Source organism: Ctenopharyngodon idella, chromosome 14, assembly GCF_019924925.1.
Source record: "Ctenopharyngodon idella isolate HZGC_01 chromosome 14, HZGC01, whole genome shotgun sequence".
In the NCBI taxonomy this organism is placed as follows: domain Eukaryota; kingdom Metazoa; phylum Chordata; class Actinopteri; order Cypriniformes; family Xenocyprididae; genus Ctenopharyngodon; species Ctenopharyngodon idella.
In genome coordinates, this window is record NC_067233.1 from 12,724,329 (window position 1) to 12,744,876 (window position 20,548).

At 37.6% G+C, this 20,548-nt stretch overlaps 1 protein-coding gene and 1 long non-coding RNA gene across 4 annotated transcripts in view; one reads left to right on the plus strand and one right to left on the minus strand.

Moving 5' to 3' along the window:
- Positions 1-20,548, minus strand: part of LOC127494651 (uncharacterized) — a 45,776-nt gene that overhangs the window by 9,278 nt on the left and 15,950 nt on the right. Inside the window, exons 2-4 of one of the 3 annotated variants that reach the window (XR_007924928.1) lie at positions 12,780-12,921; positions 12,529-12,699; positions 12,322-12,429 (exon numbers count right to left, since the gene is read on the minus strand). This is a non-coding gene — a long non-coding RNA (uncharacterized LOC127494651). The remainder of the gene's footprint in view (positions 1-12,321; positions 12,430-12,528; positions 12,700-12,779; positions 12,922-20,548) is intronic. The other 2 variants (XR_007924929.1, XR_007924930.1) reach the window with 2 other exon arrangements.
- The window catches only part of tnmd (tenomodulin), a 42,105-nt gene that overhangs the window by 6,639 nt on the left and 14,918 nt on the right, over positions 1-20,548 (plus strand). Inside the window, exon 3 of the mRNA XM_051860683.1 lies at positions 17,581-17,721. Within this exon, the coding sequence (XP_051716643.1) occupies positions 17,581-17,721 (141 nt within the window). The remainder of the gene's footprint in view (positions 1-17,580; positions 17,722-20,548) is intronic.

Below are 20,548 nucleotides of genomic sequence, written 5' to 3' on the forward strand. Positions count from 1 at the left end.
ACCTCTTAAGGACTTCTGTGTCCTGATGTGTATCTTAATGAACACAGTTGCACCTGCTCTCCAGTAATAGTGGCAGGTGCCGGGCAAAGAACGGTCCCCCCGAGCAGGTTTGTTTACTGGCCATGTCCAGCAGCCTTTTTTTTTTTTTCTTGGACTGTCGTGTTGGTCGCAGAACCTGATTTCACAAAGTGCAACATGTTCCTGGATCATCATCTTTGTTGATCCTGGAACAACATTCCAATCAACCAATCAGATTTGAGCGACAAGTTTACAGTTTATGTCAAGTTTAGGTTTACAACCAGGGTTAGGTGCATCTACATCAGTGTTATTCACCTATCATTTCTCTCTGATTTTAGGGATAACTTATGGGTAGGAGTAGGTTTAGGGGTAGGGATAGGACTAAATTTTCAGATAGGAATGTTGTTCCAGGATCAACAAAATATGTTGACCCAGGAATACGTCTAATTTGGTAAAATCAAAACATGCATGTTGGAACTCTCAAAGAAAAATGGATAGACTTCAGGAAGGCATGATGGCGGCACCGTCTGCTTTCTGAAAGCAGTCCTAAAATAGCCCAAATCTTTGTCTGGCCCCTCTCTCAGGTCTTCGGATCTTGTGGGAGAATAATTACAGTAATGAAGCGGATGGGCCAATCTGTGAAGCTACCTTTGGAAGTACCTCCAGACGGGTGGTGCTTTTGGGTTTGCAATTTTCTTTTATTTCACTCATCAGACTCATTTATTCACTTATGAGCTTGAGTTTTTACTGGGCTTTGCAATATTCTCTGAGCTCCACCTGGCTGAAACAAACTGTTCCCTTGTAAAGTAGAGGTAGGGGAACATGACACATCCACTCGACCCAGTCTGTGGTTCTCAGGTGGATTGTGAATGCCTGTAGATGTGTTTTATAAGTTTTCAGGTGCTCCCCAGGATTCCTGTGAATTATTATGAACAGAAGTGAGAGCCTGTGCAAAGGTAATAAGTCTGTAGCTATTCGTGATTTGTGAGGTTTCTGACATGTAATATCAGGAACAATGACCTCATAGACAAAGACAAGCAAGAATAGACAAAATTCTAATTCATAAAGCTGAACAGTTGAAAAAAAAAAAAAAAAAAAAATCCTATTAGCATAACTATTAATTTATAAACAAAAAGCCATGTAATGGATTCTGTCAATAACTTCACTTCAAATAACAAACATGGTTGTGTGCCAATTACAGTTGAATTGAGGTAGAAAATGGGATGCGGAATTGTAATTTGAATTTGAATGCAAGTATTGAAATTCAAGGAAATCATCATTTTAACTAAAATAGCAAGAACAACAACAACAACAAAAATGAATGTTTAGCTTTACAAGCCTTTCAGAGAGAGAGAGACTTCCTTTCCCAGAATGTTTTTCCTTGAATTTCTCTGAAATACAATTCATTAAATTACTGTTCCTTTCATATAATTCAAATTTAACTTTAAAGGGGACCTATTATGCCCCTAAGTCTCAGGTGTCCCCAGAATGTGTATTGGAAGTTTCAGCTCAAAATACCCCACAGATCATTTATTATAGCTCGTCAAATTTGCCGCTATCTTTTGTATGTGTCCCTTTAAATGCAAATGAGCTGCTGCTCCCAGCCCACTTTCCAAAAGAGGGCGGAGCTTTAACAGCTCACGCTTTGGTTGCTTAACAACAAAGCTGGAGAATCTCACGCAGCCAAAATGACAATTGTCAGTAGCGGTGTTCAGACTTAAATTGTTTAAACCAGAGTCGGACACTGATGGAGACTTTTAGAATGCAACTGGACGTTTCTGAATGTAGTTGCTGTGGAGTTAATTCAACTCATCGACTAGCATATGCCGTCATGGTAATTTTTGTGCAAAAACTTTTGTGCAAAACCAGCGTTGAATTGACCCTCGTTTGTCAAGTAGTCCGGCGTAAAATGACATCCCATTAGTAGTCTAAGCTGTTTTGTGGGTGAGTCATAAAAGTAACACCGATACATTTCTGTCAAACACAACTTATGTTTGTGCTAGCATAAAGTAATAGAGCATATGGAGGCTAAGGGAAAGCACACGGAATAGTGGAGCTGCCTGAACTGAAGAAACACATTGCATTACTTAAAAATACTTACAATTTCATCTTTTTGTCTTTTGTCTAACATCTGCAGCTTTGCCTCGCTTGCGAAAACAAAACGGCGGCGCCGTGGGTCGAAATGTGCAGATTAAGGGGCACTAATATTATAATAAGATTCCCTTCCTACGTCACTATGGGAGCAAAAACTCGTTTTTTTTTTTGTTTGTTTTTTTTTGTCGCATGCTCGCAAAGAAAGGCTTACCAAAGCAAAGTTACTGGGTTGTCCTTTTTCACATTTTCTGGGTTGCTAGATGCACCGGGGACCCGATTATAGTAATTAAACACAGAAAAAGTCAGATTTTCATGATATGTCCCCTTTAAATTTCAAGTGTACTAACAATTTCAATAATTATATGGGTTTACACTAATTCACATAATTTTATCACATGCATATAATTTACTGTGCATTTTCTTGTTTTTTATTATGATTCATAGCACTTTCACATCTCTGCTCCAAAGTGAGAAAAGTAATAAGAAGGGGAAAAAACAATTATTACATGATGTCATGGTCATTTGTTGCTCTGGCAACAGCCAGACTGCCAGCAGTCCATAGCAAAGTCATATTAAAATCAGTAAAATCTAAGAAATATCAAATAGTACTTTAGATAGACAAAAAGAGATTCTTGGTCTTTGCAAGCAACACATAAAATATGCTCCACTTCATTATGGGCATGTGCAACCCATTTCCCTTACCTTCCATTGCCGCCTCTTCTTCCCCATCAAGACCTCATCCCATGAAAATCATAGAACAGAACAGAGATCAGTTCTTGTTCTCTTGCACAATTTAGATTCTGATTGAGCTTTCACATCCTGTTTCGATTCTACACAGGGTGCCAAGAACTAGTCCTGCCACACAGCCCTTTCACAAGAGAAAGAGATTTCATCAGATTAACTTTCCTGAAACCGCTCTTAACACCACCCAGATCCACAGAATGTGCCTCATTATTTCAAATGGATTAAGGGTTAAATCTGTCAGTGAGTTAAATTCACAGTCATTGAGATGTGGCCAGTAGTTAAGGCAAATTTCCCATTCTAATATTAGATCAGTTTCTGAATTATATCTATATAACAAGCTTAAAAATGGACTCAGTCACCCATCAATGTGATGACATTACTGGTCTGAACCGGTAGTTGTTTTGTTGCCCAAATGTGGCAGTTATCAAAGGTAGTTTCCCAGAATACCCCAGCAGATGTGCTACTGTTAGTCATTCAGTGTTAATAGCCCTTTGGGGGGATCCTGCATGATTCAGTAATAAAATATTAAACACAAAGATGATTGGCATCTCCTAGTGGGAGCTGAATGATTTCCAATGAGAGAGGCAATGCTTGCAAAGTATTGACCTGCATACTGGTTGGGGGCCGGCGTGTTGTTAAAAGTTATGTCTTTCAAATTGTCAACATCGAAAATTATAGCATAAGAAAAATGTTCATAATGCTAGCAAATAATGGAATTTTCATGACCTGTTGAAAGCATGAAGCATTTACATGACACCCAGAAAAACAAAACGGACATCATCAAAGGGCATCAGATGATCTCGGTGCAAGTACAGGTCTCTGCAGGACATTAATGATTGATGGGCGAGGCCATAAACAGGGGGGCGTTTTTGAGAGCGTTACATGATTTGCCCACATCAGAGTGTGGGTAGGGTTTAGGGGTGGGGTCGGGTGAAGGGGATCATTTTCATTGCATGATATATAAACACCTTCCAGTTTGAAAATACCCACAAATACAGAAACGCCCACTTTTGTTCCGCAGAGACCTCACATTCGCTCAGTGTGTAAATAAAACATCACATAGCTAGCTTTTTCTCTTGACATAGGAGCAATCTCACCAACAGACACCTTGAAATTGATCAGTGCATAATTTATCTCTTCAACACTTGTTGTATAAGGCAATCTGGCACAGCTTTTTAAATGAAACAGAAAACAAGAAGTGACTGTCTATCACATAACAATGAACTACTTTCTTTCTTGTTTAATGTTGAAAGAAATAGGAATATGTTCAGCTTGTTTCGAAGACAACTACACCAGCGCTGATTAGCAAATGGATTTTTGATTTCCTTAACAATGATGACAAGATAATAATGTGATGAAAATATATTAGAAATGTGTTCAATATTTTGTCATATTCATTCGACTAAAATGGTATCCAACATTTTAGTTAGAAATTAGAAGAATGTGCCAAATTAAGCCAAATATTCAAGCATTTATATATCAAATATTAATTCAAACAATCATCTTTTCATATTTTTTTTCTTCAAAAAATTTTAGTGCGTATATATAAGACATTCATTTCTCAACTGACCACTAGGGGCAACATACTTAATCTCAGACAGCAAATAAAATCAAGCAATAGGTGTGGCATCTCACCAAAACGTAGATAAATTGCTCCAGAAAACACAAATACAAAAATAATAACTCATACTGTTACATGCATGCATGTTTGCATCCTAATAAGCTATATAAAGAAGTCAAAATGCACAAAAAGCTTGATTAGCACATTATTGATTCAATTAAACATGCCAATCTTTTATCTCACTCCTCACCACTGAGCTTCCGGTGAGGGGAAAATTAGATTTGCGATACAGCAAAAATGAGGTACACCGAATAGCACCAATGACCTTGCAGATATTTTCCACAAGCTGCTGGAATGTGAAATGATTTTCATCAGCAACGTGGAGCTCATTCATCTACTAATGATACAGCCAAAGTCTGTAAGAAGAGTAAACACGAGGTGTTGATTCGCTCATGCACTACCTAGGTCTATAATTTTGCTCTCTGCTTATAGAGGCATTGACGGCAGACAGCGAAATCAAGTCAATTTAGCTCTTGAAAGAAAGTCATTTAAAAACCCTCAGACAGTGTCGCTATTTGCAGTAAACACAGATGTATTCCGCACGCCAAGGTTACAGCTGAATATGGCTCTCCAGAAAGCTTGGCTGGGAGTATTAGCTTATTTTCAATAAGCTTTGAACGTGCTTTGAAACTCCTCATCATTTAATAACTGGGCATGTCATTTACAGATTTTAATGGGGCAAAATGATGCGACATTAAATGATATCTGATTGCTTTGGAAATGTGACAAATAGCTGCATGCATGTATAATACATTACATGTGCTATATGTGAGAAAGCGACATTTAGAGAGCCCTCTGCTTCCTTATCCACTTGAAATACTCAGTAAGTGGAGAACTCTGTGTTTCCATTTACACACCAAAAGTTAACACCATTTTGCTGCTGTTAACTTCAAAGCCATCTCTGCGTTGAGAACTTTTTTGTTGACACAATCCTCCAAGCTCTGAACCTTGCTCTGCATGATACCGGGAAAACCTAGCTGCCAATAGTGAGCCAATAGCGAGAAAGAAATGCAAGAGTACAAACACTTAATCATCAAGACTGGAGAGACATGCTCTTAATACTCATTCAGGGAGGGCTGTGACACATTATGCAAAGCATAGTTCGTATATGAGAAATCATTGCTTTTACTGAAAGATAAAACACACAAATGAAGGGGAAGAACATTTATGGATGCATCAGTCCGGCTGTGTGTTTGATCATGAAGATCAAGTGCTACATAGATGTATTTAGTTTTACTAAATACATACATCAAGGAGGAAATGCCTTTAATTTTTCTAACATTAACTACAGAAACTATGATTTTTGGCAGAAATATCAGATTTGTGTCAAAATAATCTAAAAATGTATTTTATTTTAATTAATTTATTATTTTTTACAAAATTTGAATGTACCAAATTATATCATTTGGCCGCTAATGAGAAGAGAAATGTAGCTTGGCTGAGGAGAACTATTAAAGGATTAGTTCACATTGAAATGAAAATTAGCCCAAGTTTTACTCACCCTCAAGCCATCCTAGTTGTATATGACTTTCTTCTTTCTGATGAACATAATCGCAGAAATATTAATAAATATCCTGACGCATCCGAGCTTTATAATGGCAGTGATAGGGAAGTTTTTCGGTAACACTTTAGTATAGGGAACATGTATTCACTATTAATTATGACTTTTCCCTCAATAAATGCCTAATTTACTGCTTATTAATAGTTAGTAAGTTAGTTGTTAAGTTTAGATATTGGGTAGGATTAGAAATGTAGAATAAGGTCATGCAGAATAAGGCATTAATATGTACTTAATAATTACTAATAAACAGCCAATATTCTAGTAAAATGCATGCTAATAAGCAACTAGTTAAAAGACCCTAAAATAAAGTGTTACCAGTTTTTCCATATTGAAGTTACGAAGAAAATGTAAACTGGCGTCAGGTCAGTTACACTTTTTTCGTAAGCTGAATATGGAGGGCGTAGGATGTAGCGTAAGCTTTGTGAACAGCAACACTGTGTCTACACCAGACGCGACTTTTTTCGCTTCGCATCGCACCACGCCGCAACAGCTAAAAGCTGTCTATACTGAAAGTGACAACCCGACCGTTGCAAAGCACTTGGACTACGTCGGAAATAGAAGACGGAATCCATTTACTGTTGGGAATTTGTCGCGCTGCATCCAATGTAGACAATATCACTGGTTATAATGGGTTCTATTGTCTTTTGATGCGTCGCACAAACACACTTTCTGCGTATGTTGAATACGGAAGGCGGCTCGTGTGGAAGCTAGATATTTTACTTCCTAACTTGTTAAATATGGATTTTTTTTTTTTTTTTTTTTTTTTTTAAACAAATGCATTGCTTCAATTCAGAAGGCCTTTATTAACACCCCGGAGCCGTGTGGAGCACATAGTAATGATGGATGGATGTGGATGGAAGCACTTTCTTTAGCTCATACTCATTGATCCCTATCTCATTGAACCCATTATAAAGCACAGATGCCTCAGGATATTTATTAATATTTCTGCAATTGTTCATTAGAAAGTCATATACATCTAGGTTGGCTTGAGGGTGAGTAAAGCTTGGGCTAATTTTCATTTCAAAGTGAACTAATCCTTTAAGGAGCTGAAACTTTTTCATCTGGCCAATCAGAGCAGAGCAGGCTCGTGGAAAGGAGGGATTTAGAGGGACTGATTCATTCGACGGGTCGTTTGAGAATCACTGAAAAATGTGATGTGCAATATATATAATGAGAAAATGAAAGTGTTTTTTGACCTTTGATGCGTGTAAACCTGTTGTAGACCTCCTAAATAAAATTAGCTACCTTTCAAATAGCATAATAGGGGCACATTAAATTATGGTTACTATACAAGAAATAAGGAAAAACATTGAAGTCCCAATTGGCTGGCTACATTAGGAGCTTAAGATAATAACTTGTAACCAATAACTTGACATTCTATCGCAGGTTTTAGATTCTTATTCTGTCCACTACGAAGCTGATCCTTCGGATCACAGCTTTTGGTGCATTTACATTTGAAGCTTTAGTGGGAAATCTTGGCAAGCATTCGTTCCCTTCTTTTTTATTTAGATCTATGTCTTGAGCTAAGCTTTAGAGACCAAAATAAACTGCTGCCCCTCCGTTCACCCAAGGCAAAAGCACAGAGACCAGAATGTTGTTACTATGCGAGCGATACATGATGACTCCCATCACTAGGGCTTTGCAGCAGCAGTAATGCCTGAAAAACACTTTAAGAGTAGAGTGATTCTAAAGCTCTCTGGTCTCTACACTTGCCTCAGGTCTCCCTGCTTGCCACATTGCAGGATGGAGTGTCAGATAAGTAAAATTCTGCTTTCAAGACAAGAGCTCCTATGAGATCTGCTTTGAATGAAGCGAGGCTTACAAAATAAATGCTTTTAGGAGGGAAATTATGTTGTCCAAACACCATTTTCCATTATCTCCCCCTAAAAATTCCAGGTTCTTCTATCAGATTTTCAGTCAAGCTGTTGTGCTGGCTACTCACAGCTACTGTTATTCTGCATTCACTATGCACCTTTTCATACAAATTAGAGCTGAAATGGTCGTTCTCTAAAACCTCTAGTTTCTGGACCTTAGTCAATGGTTTTAAATGAAAACAGCTCCTTAATAGTTCTCCTCAGCCAATCTACATTTCTCTTCTCATTAGCGGCTAATGCTGTTAATCAAATTATCCTGTGCATCTGAAAGCTTGAAAACACAAGAGTGTTTGCTCTCACAAGCAGTCTCACAAGTCTGAATGCCACTTAGCCACAGGGGTATTGAATGTCTTCAGTCAATTTAGTCATTTTTACTGAGTCTGAGTAACAATCAGGGTCATCATGTCCTCTCCCACTGCAGTAGAGGTTACTTCCTTTGCGGCTACATGGCTCTGAACCCAGTGCTTCAATGGGCATTTAGCTCCATATTTGCCATGTGAAATCTGTTATACATTCACAAAGATGTACCAGAGTGTGCCAGCATTTTGAGAAGTGTTTGATGAATATTTCATGCGGTATCCTGTACCCTATTATGACAGATGATTGGCCTGAATTCTTACACTGCGAAGACATTCAGAGGAACAATCAATTACAGAAATCACTGTGTGTTTTTCACTTGAATAGCAGTCACTCAAACCCCGCAAAGAAAAGAGAGAAAGGATAGATGGAAAAAAGTGAGACTTCCCAGTATTCTTGGCAAAGGTCTTTTGTCACCACTTGGAGGTTTTATTTATAAACTCCACACCAGTTGTTTCCACCCTTCAGCACAGAGATATCAATCATGGTTGTGAGCAGAAGCTTGGGAGTGTTGCATCACCCATTGTCCTGAAAATGTTCTTTCGTCCTGTTGAAAGGGCTTTAGTTTATTTCCTATGGGACAAATGATGGAAGCTTCAGAGCAAAAAACTTTTTTTTTTTTTTTTGCAAAGAATAACAACGTACCAAAACACATTAAAATATGCACGTTGATCTGTTTCAACCTATGTAATGTCTAAATATAACAAAAAAGCGCAAGTTTCATATCTCCGATATCACCTTTTAAGCCAGAGTTAACCCAACCAGAAGGGTATTAAACGGCACTTGCTTGTTGATTTTTAACGGATCATAAAAGCAAACAATGATTCAAAGTGCGACGTCCCAGTCCCTGAGCCCGCTTTACAATTGCGTGCTGACTAGGGAGAAAACGCAATTGCTCCCAATGCTCCACGGCCCCCCTCCCTCCTGAATACAGCTCTATTACCCGCACAGTAGCTCAGATCAAAGTGATTTATTGCCAGTGAGCGCTCAAGTTGTTTAAGATGGCTAGTGCGATTAGTCATGTATGTGCTAGCTCTGAAGAAAGGGACCGGGGTGCACCGACAAATTAAAAGCAGCTGCAGATGCGAGTCAACCACAGCAAGGTGGTCATACGTGGCAAACGATATAGAGACTCGCAGGGGATCCGGGCAGAGAAAATGGGTCATTGCGCTCCCTTCGTGGAGAGGCCCTCGCCTGTGAAGGAATTCTCAGCGAACCTCTGGAGTATAAATATAGAGAAATGAGCTTGCAGCTCTCAAACAATTGAGTTCCTTCTCTATAATTGCTTGCAATTATGCATTTAAAATTCCACTGAGAGTCCAGTTCTAGCTATAAAGAGGCATTTTTAGTCAATTGAACAAGTTACAGTGCCTTTCTTCTAAGATGTGAAGTACCGTATGAGTAATTATATTTGTATCGTCTGCATCAGAGTGTACACAGCGTTAAGAAATATGTCCTGCATTATTGCATCACTCTGCGTCCACTAATGTGATTTGTACTGTGATGAGTGCCAGCCCACTCCCTATTGTTTATTATTTGTGGTGCACATTAAACGTAGCTAGTTATAGACAAGCAGTGATTCATATTCTTTCTGTTCTGCATCCAACATGTCCGCAAGGGAGCTGACTTCTATTTTTAATAGTTCGTTGTGGCTTCGGGTGAAGCAAAAGTTGATTTTAACTCTGCTGTTGACAGAGTTATTATAAGAGCTGAACGAGACACAAAAGAGCCTTAAAAAACAAGATGCTCTTGGCCTCTGTTCCTTATGTAAACAGCTGTAATTAACATACCATAATAACAACCTCATGTATTTTCATGGCATGTTTTCTAAAATCTCAATTGAGGTAGCCATTATTTCTAGATGTGCTTTTGATGCTGGGCCTTTCATTTTAACAAACAAGACCTTTGTGGGTTAGCGTTGCTACTAGGCTACAAAGATATTGAGACCTCCCAATTTAGCCAGATGTAGACCAACTTTTGGAGGTACTCCTAGGGTTATTTTGGAGGTATTCATAAAGGGTTAGTTCACTCAAAAATGAAATTTCACCCTCATGTCGTTCCAAACCCGCATTCGTTAATCTTCAGAACACCATTTAAGATATTTTTGATGAAATCCGAGAGGTTTTTTATCTCCCATAGACAGCAACGAAATTACTACATTCATGGTCCAGAGAAGTAGTAAAAACATCATTAAAATAGTCAACGTGACTACAGCGGTTCAACCTTAATTTTATGAAGCGATGAGAATACTTTTTGTGCGCAAAAACAAAACAAAAATAATGACTTTATTTAACCATTTGAACCGTTGTCATACGTAGTGTACTCGGTGCAGGCTTTCGTGTTCTATGTCCGAACGCTGACTCATTATTGGCCGGCTCCTGCATCAGCATCACACACATGGCATTTGGACGTAAACACGGAAGCCTGCACTGTGTTCACCACGTCAAATGTGTATGAAAACAGTTCACATTGTTAAATAAAGTCGTTATTTTTGTTTTGTTTTTGCGCACAAAAGTATTCTCGTCGCTTCATAACATTAAGGTTAAACCACTGTAGTCACGTTGACTATTTTAACGATGTCTTTACTACTTCTCTGGACCTTGAATGTTGTAATTTCGTTGCTTTCTATGGGAGATAAAAAACCTCTTGAATTTCATCAAAAATATCTAAATTTGTATTCTCAAGATGAACGAAGGTCTTACGGGTTTGGAACGACATGAGGGTGAGTACATAATGACAGAAATTTCATTTTTGGTTGAACTAACCCTTTAAGATCATAAACTATAACCTGACAAAGAAAGTGGATGGTGCTCCTTGAGGAATAAATGTCACCTATTAGCTAGTGACCATCATTTTCCCCATTTTTAAAATAGTCAGCTGTCGAGAAAGCAACTGCTTGTCTTCATCAGACATCTCCAGATGCTGTACTAAATGCTTCTGGCGGCCCTGAAAGCATTCCCTTCAAATTTATCTTAACTGTAATGGTCATACAGCCTGACAAGCCTTGTCATCGGCGTCTGCTTTTATAATTCCTTTGTCTCAGAACAGAAAAAAAATAAAAACAAAATAAAAAAAATCATATTTGCCTTTGTCCCCAAACCAAACACAAACATAGTGAGCGGTCTGTGTCTAATACCTGATACCTCAGGCTTTTGATAGGAGAAATGGAACAGGAAAACCATTTGCATTTCATAGAGATGAACCTGTGATGGAAATGAACTTGCTGTTATCTGCACCATTCAGGGCAGATAAAATGAAGTCAGACCAGATCAGGGCGGTAATGAAGAGCCCATCAATGGGCGAATTGTTATCTTTAGCGCACGTTGAAATGAGAATATCATTTAATTCCTAGAATAATAACTACACAGTAGCTCACACAGTGGCTTTTGACATGCATTGAGCACATGTGAATGCCATCTGCACCGCTGTCTCTAACTGATCTGGAGAAGTTATTTCCTGAGGGGATCTTCATTTTACAGCAATATACCCTGGAGTTTCTTTATTCTTTTTCTTTCTTTCTTTAGGGTGTCTCATTTTTTAGAGAATCCAGCTTTCATTACAGCTCATACACTAGTGTCTCTTCATCTTTTCTATGAGATGAAAGCCAAGCTGTCGATTGAATGAAGGGTGTCTTTAATTTTCCTAAAGGCTTAAGAAACCAAAGGAAGTTGTAAAAATGGCAGTGCTGCTCTAGGGGCTGTTGTGACAGTTGCAGCTGTGTTCGTTTTGAATCTGTAAGGAAAATTTACTTCTTTTTCACCCTCCCCTCCAAAAAAAAAAAAAAAGAAATGTGGAAAAAAGAGATAGGGAAGATAGGGAAAAAACTCCTCTCATAACATTTCAGAGGGGAGCTCAACCCTGGGGAGGAATTTGCTCTGCTCATGTGACTACCCATGTGAATAGTAGTTGTTAAATCATCATTTGCGGGTGTGCAGGAAGCATGTGGAGAGCAGGGTTGCTGGAGAGAAGCAGAGGAGAGGAGACGACCGCACACCCTGCAGGTAATTCACGTACTGCAACCAAACCAGAACTATATCTACAGCTGTACTCACACTTTCGGCGTACTATATTTCAGTGCTGACTGAAAGCCAGTTAGTGTTTATTTTGTTGACAGATGCCAGCCCTCGAGTCTGATGGATTTTTTCACTCACTTTGTACACCTAGAACAACACAGAACCCAAAATACACAGAAATAAAATAGCAATTCTGAGAGGAATATGGATATTCCTGAGGCGCACTCTGAAAAACAGCTCAATTACCCGAGTTTATCACACTCCTCCACAGACAGCCTGGCAACATGGCGGTGCTACTGACCCTGGTACATCTCAGGTCTTCTTCTCAGCAGGGTAAGGACACAAGTGAAGTCATCGTCTCACTTCTGAATGACAGCCATCATGTTGCGCTCTGACGGGCGGTCATATCTCTAGGCCCTTAAGGACAACAAGGGGACATGCTGTCATGAGCATACTAGCCTCTCTCCTCCACTCACCTGTGACAGTGTCTGGACGACCTTTAACGCATGTCCTCAGGGGACCAGTAGGGCACGATGATGCAAAACACTCTCAGACTTCATTGGCTTTCTTGTCTGTTATTAATTCTCCTCGGGGTGGGTCTCTCCTGAGAGTCTCTGTATGCTGGACGACGAGAGGCACCTTAGAGATCAGACACGCAACAGATGAAACGATGTAAACAAGAGAACTCTGAAAACTTCTCCACATGTTATCTATCATGAGTACTTGAAGTATATTGAAGCCAGGTGGCATCACTGGGAAGTAGATTACTTGGTAATCTACTTGAATTCTCAATGCGTAGAGTGTCAGAAGTCTGAAAAGCTCCTGTGGTGGCCACATGACATACCTGCACAAATGTAAACAAAATTCTGTGCTTCTCAAATGCCTCTTTTATAAAGTAATGAGTTTGGCAGGAATTGAGAGCTCAAGGCCTAGGCACTAGGGACGATTTTAACAATATATCATGAGCAGACCCTGAACTTGCCAGTACATTCTTATGATCTCCAAGGGATACAATATTACATTTTCTCTCTCCTGTAATACAGCTTTTTTTTCTGTTTTGAGACCAACTAAGCGAATCAATATTGTGGGCAAAAATGTCTAGGAAATAGTATCATGAAGCACAAGACAAGTTGAAATTTATTTTAAAAATAGGCCTGTCAATCAATTTAAAATATATAATTGAATTAGTTACATGACACTCCAATTAATGAACCACAAGATTTTAAGTCATCACTTAAAATTAATCCAGCATGGAAACCCACATATCTTAATTTAATTTGTCCACCCAACAGCTGTTGTTTTACTGAAGAACAGATCTTGAAACTTCAGAAATCAAAAATAAATCAAAGTTAATAATTTTTTTACAAATGATTGCAAAAATATAAGAGTATCACTACATGGTCTTTGAGAATCACTGGCAAATATAAATATTTACTGAGAAAAGGCCAAAAGTTAAGATAGTTCAAAGACATGAGATGATTGAGGCAAATGGAAGCATTGCATATACATTACAGAAATCATATTATTTGTTGTATTTCTATTTGATTAAACAGAAATCTGAATTTACGTACATGTCAGATCAGGGAGCATGATTAATTTGATTTCATTTTTTTATTGTATGCATTTATGTAATTAAATCTTACACTGATGCCTATTTAAAACCGTTATTTTATATTTATTAATATTGTAATAATATCACCTCCATTTGCAATACTTGTTGTGTGAAAACTCTGGCATGACAATGGATAAATCATATATTTAAACCTGTTAGGTAATAGCATGATCACCGTAGGCTTATTGAGTGTTTAAAATTTGAAAAAGCAAACACTATCACGTGAATCAGTGATCTGCTCAAGGTATCTTCATGATGGAGTTCTAATGAAAACATTTCTCCTTGTGTTTCAGCATGAATCCCAGTACTCTGCTGTAGTGCTGAGGGCAAATTTACTTTCATTATCATTATTTCACAGAAATATCTAGACTCTTTCGTCATCTATTCAGTTAACTATGGATTCAACAAAGCACGGAGTAGGCAAAAATATTAGTCAGGTTAAATATGCTCAAGGGGAAGGTCTTGTGAGGTTTGTCATAAAACAGGAAAGCAATAACAACAAAAACGCAAAGGGGGTTTAAAAAGCTCTGTGATTTTTAATCAATAAGAACGCCTGCAGAAGCTTCAAGCTAGATTGACACCGACAAGGTCCTTCACAGGACACCCAGTTCATTAACTCTTCATCACGTTCTTAAAGAGATAGTTCCCCCAAAAATGAAAACTGTCACTCAGTACTCACCGTCATGTCATTCCAAACCCCTATGACTTTCTTTCTTCTATGGAACACAAAAGGAGAATTTCTGAAGAATATCTCAACTGCTCATTTCCATATAATGAAAATGAATGGCAGCTGAGGCTATTACTTTTCAAAAAGAATGCAAAAGTAGTACATTTAAAATATAATAATAGTGATCCATATGACTCATGCACTATATTCCAAGTCTTCTGAAGTTATTTAATAACTTGAAAGTCCTTAAATCATCAAAAAGAACAAAATTAGCCACTCAAACTTCAGGAATAAAGCATCCCCCCTACTTGAATATTCTATATTTTGTTATAACCACACTCATATGCTTATGTCTACATAACTACTTCTTTGAATATGGATGAATACAAATTCAGATCCGAGCAGAAGTTACTTTCAAGCTAATTTCAAAACATTACACTCTCCACAACAGTCAATATTAAATGATGTGTTTACTGCTCTATGCTACACTGCATAAAACACTTTAATAATCAGAAAATGCGTTGATTTGTGACATTAATCTTAATGTAGTATTATATTTGTACGCATGCATCTTTTGCCTTACATCTAAGCATAACATATTACTCAGAAATGCTACTGAGACAGATGAGGGTGAGCTCAGCAGTGTAATTTCTCATCATAACACAACACACACATAAATATTAATAGCAGGGTTTTTGGCTGGTGGGCATGAATCATTTTTGTAGACAGAGAGGAGCCACCCATGCATGCTCAAAAACAGCATTTAAGAAAGCGCTGAGATAAACAGCAGCATGGCTAGACCTGGCAACAGGAGAAAGCCATGTACATGAAATACTTCCTCAGACAATCAGACAAATCAGACATTTGTTGAGTCTACCTGAAGCATACGTATGGCAACTAAGGGCAACTGCCAGAACGCATCTATTAATAGAGGTTATAGTCATGCTGTCTGTCAAGCCTGAGCAAACATCTGCACTGACTGGCTTTGATAAAGGTATGAATCTTGGACAGTTTCATAAAGTGCATTCATATTAAAGAGTTAGTTCACCCAAATATGAAAATTCTGTCATCATTTACTCACCCTCATGTCATTCCAAACCTGTATGACTTACTGTACTTCTTCTGTGCAACATAAAAGAAGATATTATGAAAAAAAATGTTTAAACGGTTTTTGTCCATTCAATAAAAGTCAGTGGGGTCTAAAATAATCCTTGACTGCACTGAAAAAAACAAAAAAACAAAATCAATATATCTTCTTTTGAGAAGCAATTAAGAGGCGATGAGCATTGGATCAAAATTCCTAGATACAGCATCATCTTGTGAACAATTAAAAAGAATGACATTGCATTATATAATACAAACTACCAGAACAAATGTTTTCCTGCTAGTACACTTGTGAACTTGACAAGAACTGACATCATACATCCACTAAAAAGTATTGATATAAGTAGACTAAAAATAATTATTTAGAAAAAAAAAAAAAGTGAATTTAGGTCTGTACAGAGCCACTAAAACAGGGCTATTCAATTAAAGGGTTAGTTGACCCAAAAATGAAAATTCTGTCATTAATTACTCACCCTCATGTCGTTCCACACCCGTAAGACCTTCGTTCATCTTCAGAACACAAATTAAGATATTTTTGATAAAATCTGATGGCTCAGTGAGGCCTGCATTCCCAGCAAGTTAATGTAGACTTTCAAACACCCAGAAAGGTACTAACGCCATATTTAAAACAGTTCATGTGACTAGAGTGGTTCAATATTATTGTTTTGAGTTGACAAGAATAGTTTTTGTGTGCCAAAAAACAAAATAACGTCTTTATTCAACAATATCTAGTGATGGGCGATTTCAAAACACTGCTTCATGAAGCTTTAAAGCTTTACAAATCTTTTGTTTTGAATCAGTGGTTTGGAGCGCCAAAATCACATGATTTCAGTAAACGAGGCTTCGTTACATCATAAGTGTTTCGAAATTTCAATGGTTCATGTGACTTTGGCAGTGCTCGAAACCACTGATTCAAAACAAAAGATTCATAAAGCTTCGAAGCTTCATGAAGCAGTTTTGAAATCACCCTTCACAGTTCCAAGAGGTCCGGTCTCTATATTTCCAGGAAGCAGAGGTCTGAGCAATACTTTTTTGGAACAGTTAGAAAAAAAAAATCCTATCAAAATAGTCATCAAAGATGTGATTCTTGGGCCCCAAGAGCCAAAGCAGTGATGTCTTCGAATTTCTACCAATAATTACAAAAAAGGAATATATTTTTATTTATTTATTTTATTTATTTTTTATTTGAAAGTAACTTCTGCTTGGATCTGAATAAATAAAGATCCAAGCAGAAGTTACTTTCAAGCTAATTTCAAAACATTACACCCTCCACAACAGTCGATATTAAATTATGCGTTTACCGATCTATGCTACACTGCATAAAGCACTTTAATAATCAGAAAATGCGTTGATTTGTGACATAAATCTTAATGTAGTATTATATTGTATTTGTGCGTGTGTGTGGATAGAACCAAGCCAAGTCCGGAACCAGGTTCGCTATTTGAATACCACTGCCCTAAAGAGAAAAAAACCTGAGATAGGAGGGAAAAAATATTTACATGTTTTTGCGCTCTCTCGCAAAAGTTTTGTGTTCCCCTAAGAAACTTTTGCATTCCCTCGCAAAAACTTTTGCATTCCAATGAGTTTCTCAAAAAAACCTCAAAAACCAAAGTTTTGCGAGGGGATGCAAAGTTTCTTGGGGGAATGCAAAACATTTGCGAGAGAAAGCAAAAGCATTGACATTTAATTTTTCCTCCTATCTCATATTTTTTCCATCAGCATGTCCCTTTAGGGGCTACATAGCTCTGAGTAAAGCTCTAGCGTCACTTGTTTGCAGTTGTCACTTGATATTTTATCTCATGCAATAAAATCCATTTACTGCAGTTTTGAATGGGACAGGACATTGCTGCAGACTGGATATTGTAGTGGCACTGTGTTTTTAATTCTGCATGTTGGATTGTATGTGTCTGAACAGGTATATGACCATCATTATAAAGCTGTGCTGGATGGAATGGAGACTGAGAGCATGATGGAAATCCATCCAGCTCAACGCATCGAGATCTTCAGGATGGGAAATGGCACCGACGAGGTCCTGGAGGTGCATGACTTCAAAAACGTAAGAGTTTATGACATACAAGTGAAATATTTTCATTGTGATGTGATAGATTCAGCTCACATTCCTGCAATCTGAGTCTCAGCCTAGGAACTGCTGTCAAAATACAGACAGAGCGTTTTTCTTTTTCTCTCAGAGTGATGATATTGAATCTCTGAAAAGCACTGTGCTAAGCAAAAGCAAACTGGCAGCGATGACAACTCACATCAGCATTCAGACACACTTGTTGCTGGCCCCATCTTCTTTCTAAATTACTATGGTCAGTGGAGCAAAGCCACAAAAGAGATTAGTTTCATTCGAGGCATTGCCATGGGAAACCAGAAAACAAGTGAATAGGTAAAATCATTCAAATCACATGTTGATATAAATGAAAGGGGAGTTTGAGCACCGAGCCCTCTTTGGCACTTCTTGCATCTTCTGGCTTAGGGCAGACTTTGGAATTGATTTTTGTGAAGGAGGGATGTTGCAAGTCATTACACACACTAAAACTACAAACCATCTCCACAGAGCCTGAAGGCTACAGCCCATGAATGGAAATGCAGTGGTAATGCCAACAGAAACACAAGAAAAATCCTTTCTCTATTGTTTTAGTCAAGTTCTCAGAGTGTCCTCCAGAAACTTACAAGTAATAATGAGAATTCCACAACAGCAGCTTATAGGGAAAGCCAAGGAGACACTTCACATAGACTGTGTTATGAACCAGTAGCCATAAAGTGTCCTTCAGCTTGAAAAAAAGCAATAATCCAGTAATATATTTTACTGCAATATACCAGTGAATTTCCATTACTTTTTTTTTTTGTCCGGGAATCACTGCATATACACCATTGTATGGAAGCTTGTTTCCGCCACAGAATAAAAAAAGAAAAGAAAAGATAATACCGACTTTTTATCTCACAATTGCAAGTTTACATCTTGCAGCTCTGACTTTTTTCTCAGAATTGTGTGATATAAAGTCACAAATGTGAGTTATAAAGTCAGAATTGCGGGATATAAAGTTGCAATTGCGAGTTATAAATTCAGAATTGTGAGTTAGAAAGACAGAATTGCGGGATACTCGCAACTGTGAGTTAGAAAGTCCAATTCTGAGGGAAAAAAGACTGACTTTTTTCTCAGAATTGGGCATTTATATCTCATAATTGTGACTTTATATCACGCAATTGTGAGAAAAAAAAAGTCAGAATTGTGAGGTAAAAAGATTTTGGTCAGTAACATTTTTTAAAAAGTATTTAACATTCAGCAAGCAAATTGAGCAAAAGTGACAGTACATACTTTTATATTTGTCACAACACATTTCTATTTCAAATAAATTGCTGTTCTAATATGCTGTTCTTTTAGATATTATATTAACTAAATGAACCTGAAAAAAAAGTAAAAAAAAAATACTTTTTTTTTTTTTTTTTTTTTTTTTGCTGTTTTTGATGCTGTATTTTTAATATTTTACTATATTTTTGATCAAATAAATGCAGTCTTACTGACCATTTTTCAAAAACATTTAAAAATCTTACATACCCTACATTTTGAACAGTCTATGTATACGTGATTCTTTATCTCAACAATTGCACAACTTTGATTCTTGTAATTTTACTGTCAGTGTGACAGTGTTTGCCTTAGTTAAATTTGGACATTTAAGCAGCTTTAAATGTTTTATTTTAAACTTTGATTTCAAACTTTAATTTTTTATTCTGAGGTAGAAATGATCTTCAACACATATCTAAGGCAAAAGAGCTGGAAAATAAAACAAAAGCATTTACATAAGTACAAATGGCACATTTTTCTCCAATCGTTGGAGTCTTGTAAAAAAAACAGTTACAAAAGTGGCTGAGAGCAAGGCTTTAAATGATTTTGCCAATAATCACTGTCTCTGTCCATCAGTGTGGAGAATAACAATGATTAGTTTGTCCTACAGGAAGACAAGATGAGCTATCTTACCGCCCATTTGATGATACAAGAGGTCGGTAAAGATGCAGGGGGAATTTCCTAACAAAGTCAAAGACCGTTTATAACATCCTAATACAGAAACAGTATACTGCCAGGGTCAGCTTCCCAGACACAGATTAAGTCTGATCTTAGATCTAGTAATGTTGTTAACAGCGATTCTTTGGTGCTAATTCGGTTTAGCACCAGCCCTTCACTTCACCTGCATTCAGGAAGCAGTATTTGTTGTCTCGCAAACCAATAACTGGTGGAAACAGATGTGGGCATCTACATGCAAGTAATGTGCCAATGATTGGAGCAGCGCTTCTTTGCCCTCTGCCAATTGCATCATTCATTGCTTCCATTCGAATAATTTCTCAGTGCATGCACACATTTAATCTGGCTAATGGCAAAGCTGTACTTCAACACACTTTCTTAAATGACATTCTTTTCCTATTTTTTATCCTTGTAATGAAGAGTCTCTCCATTTTCCAGTTGACCAGGCTTAGCAATAAATGCACTTCATCAAGAGATAGGTCCTTCTTGCGTGCAAAAGCAAGCCATTACCAGAAATTGAAGAGCAATTTGTCACAATGATGTTCGGCACAAACAATGCACTCCTCTCATAACCGTTTCTTTACTAACCGGTGAGCTTGGGTGAAAATGACAATTGTTAGCATGCAGTCTAAAAGTAGTTATGAAAGCACAAACACATGGATTTTTTACAAGATGCTTCTGTTACTGTAGAAATAATTCAGCATAATACCCACTCTCATTTTTCTTATGCTACAACAGCAAAACGAGAGCAACCATGGATTACTAAATGTATTCCCGAATGCAGGGAAATATTGTTTTTATCCTTCCGAGTGAAGAGTCTGTAACGCGATAGCCTTTATTTCCCTTCGAAGACTACTTT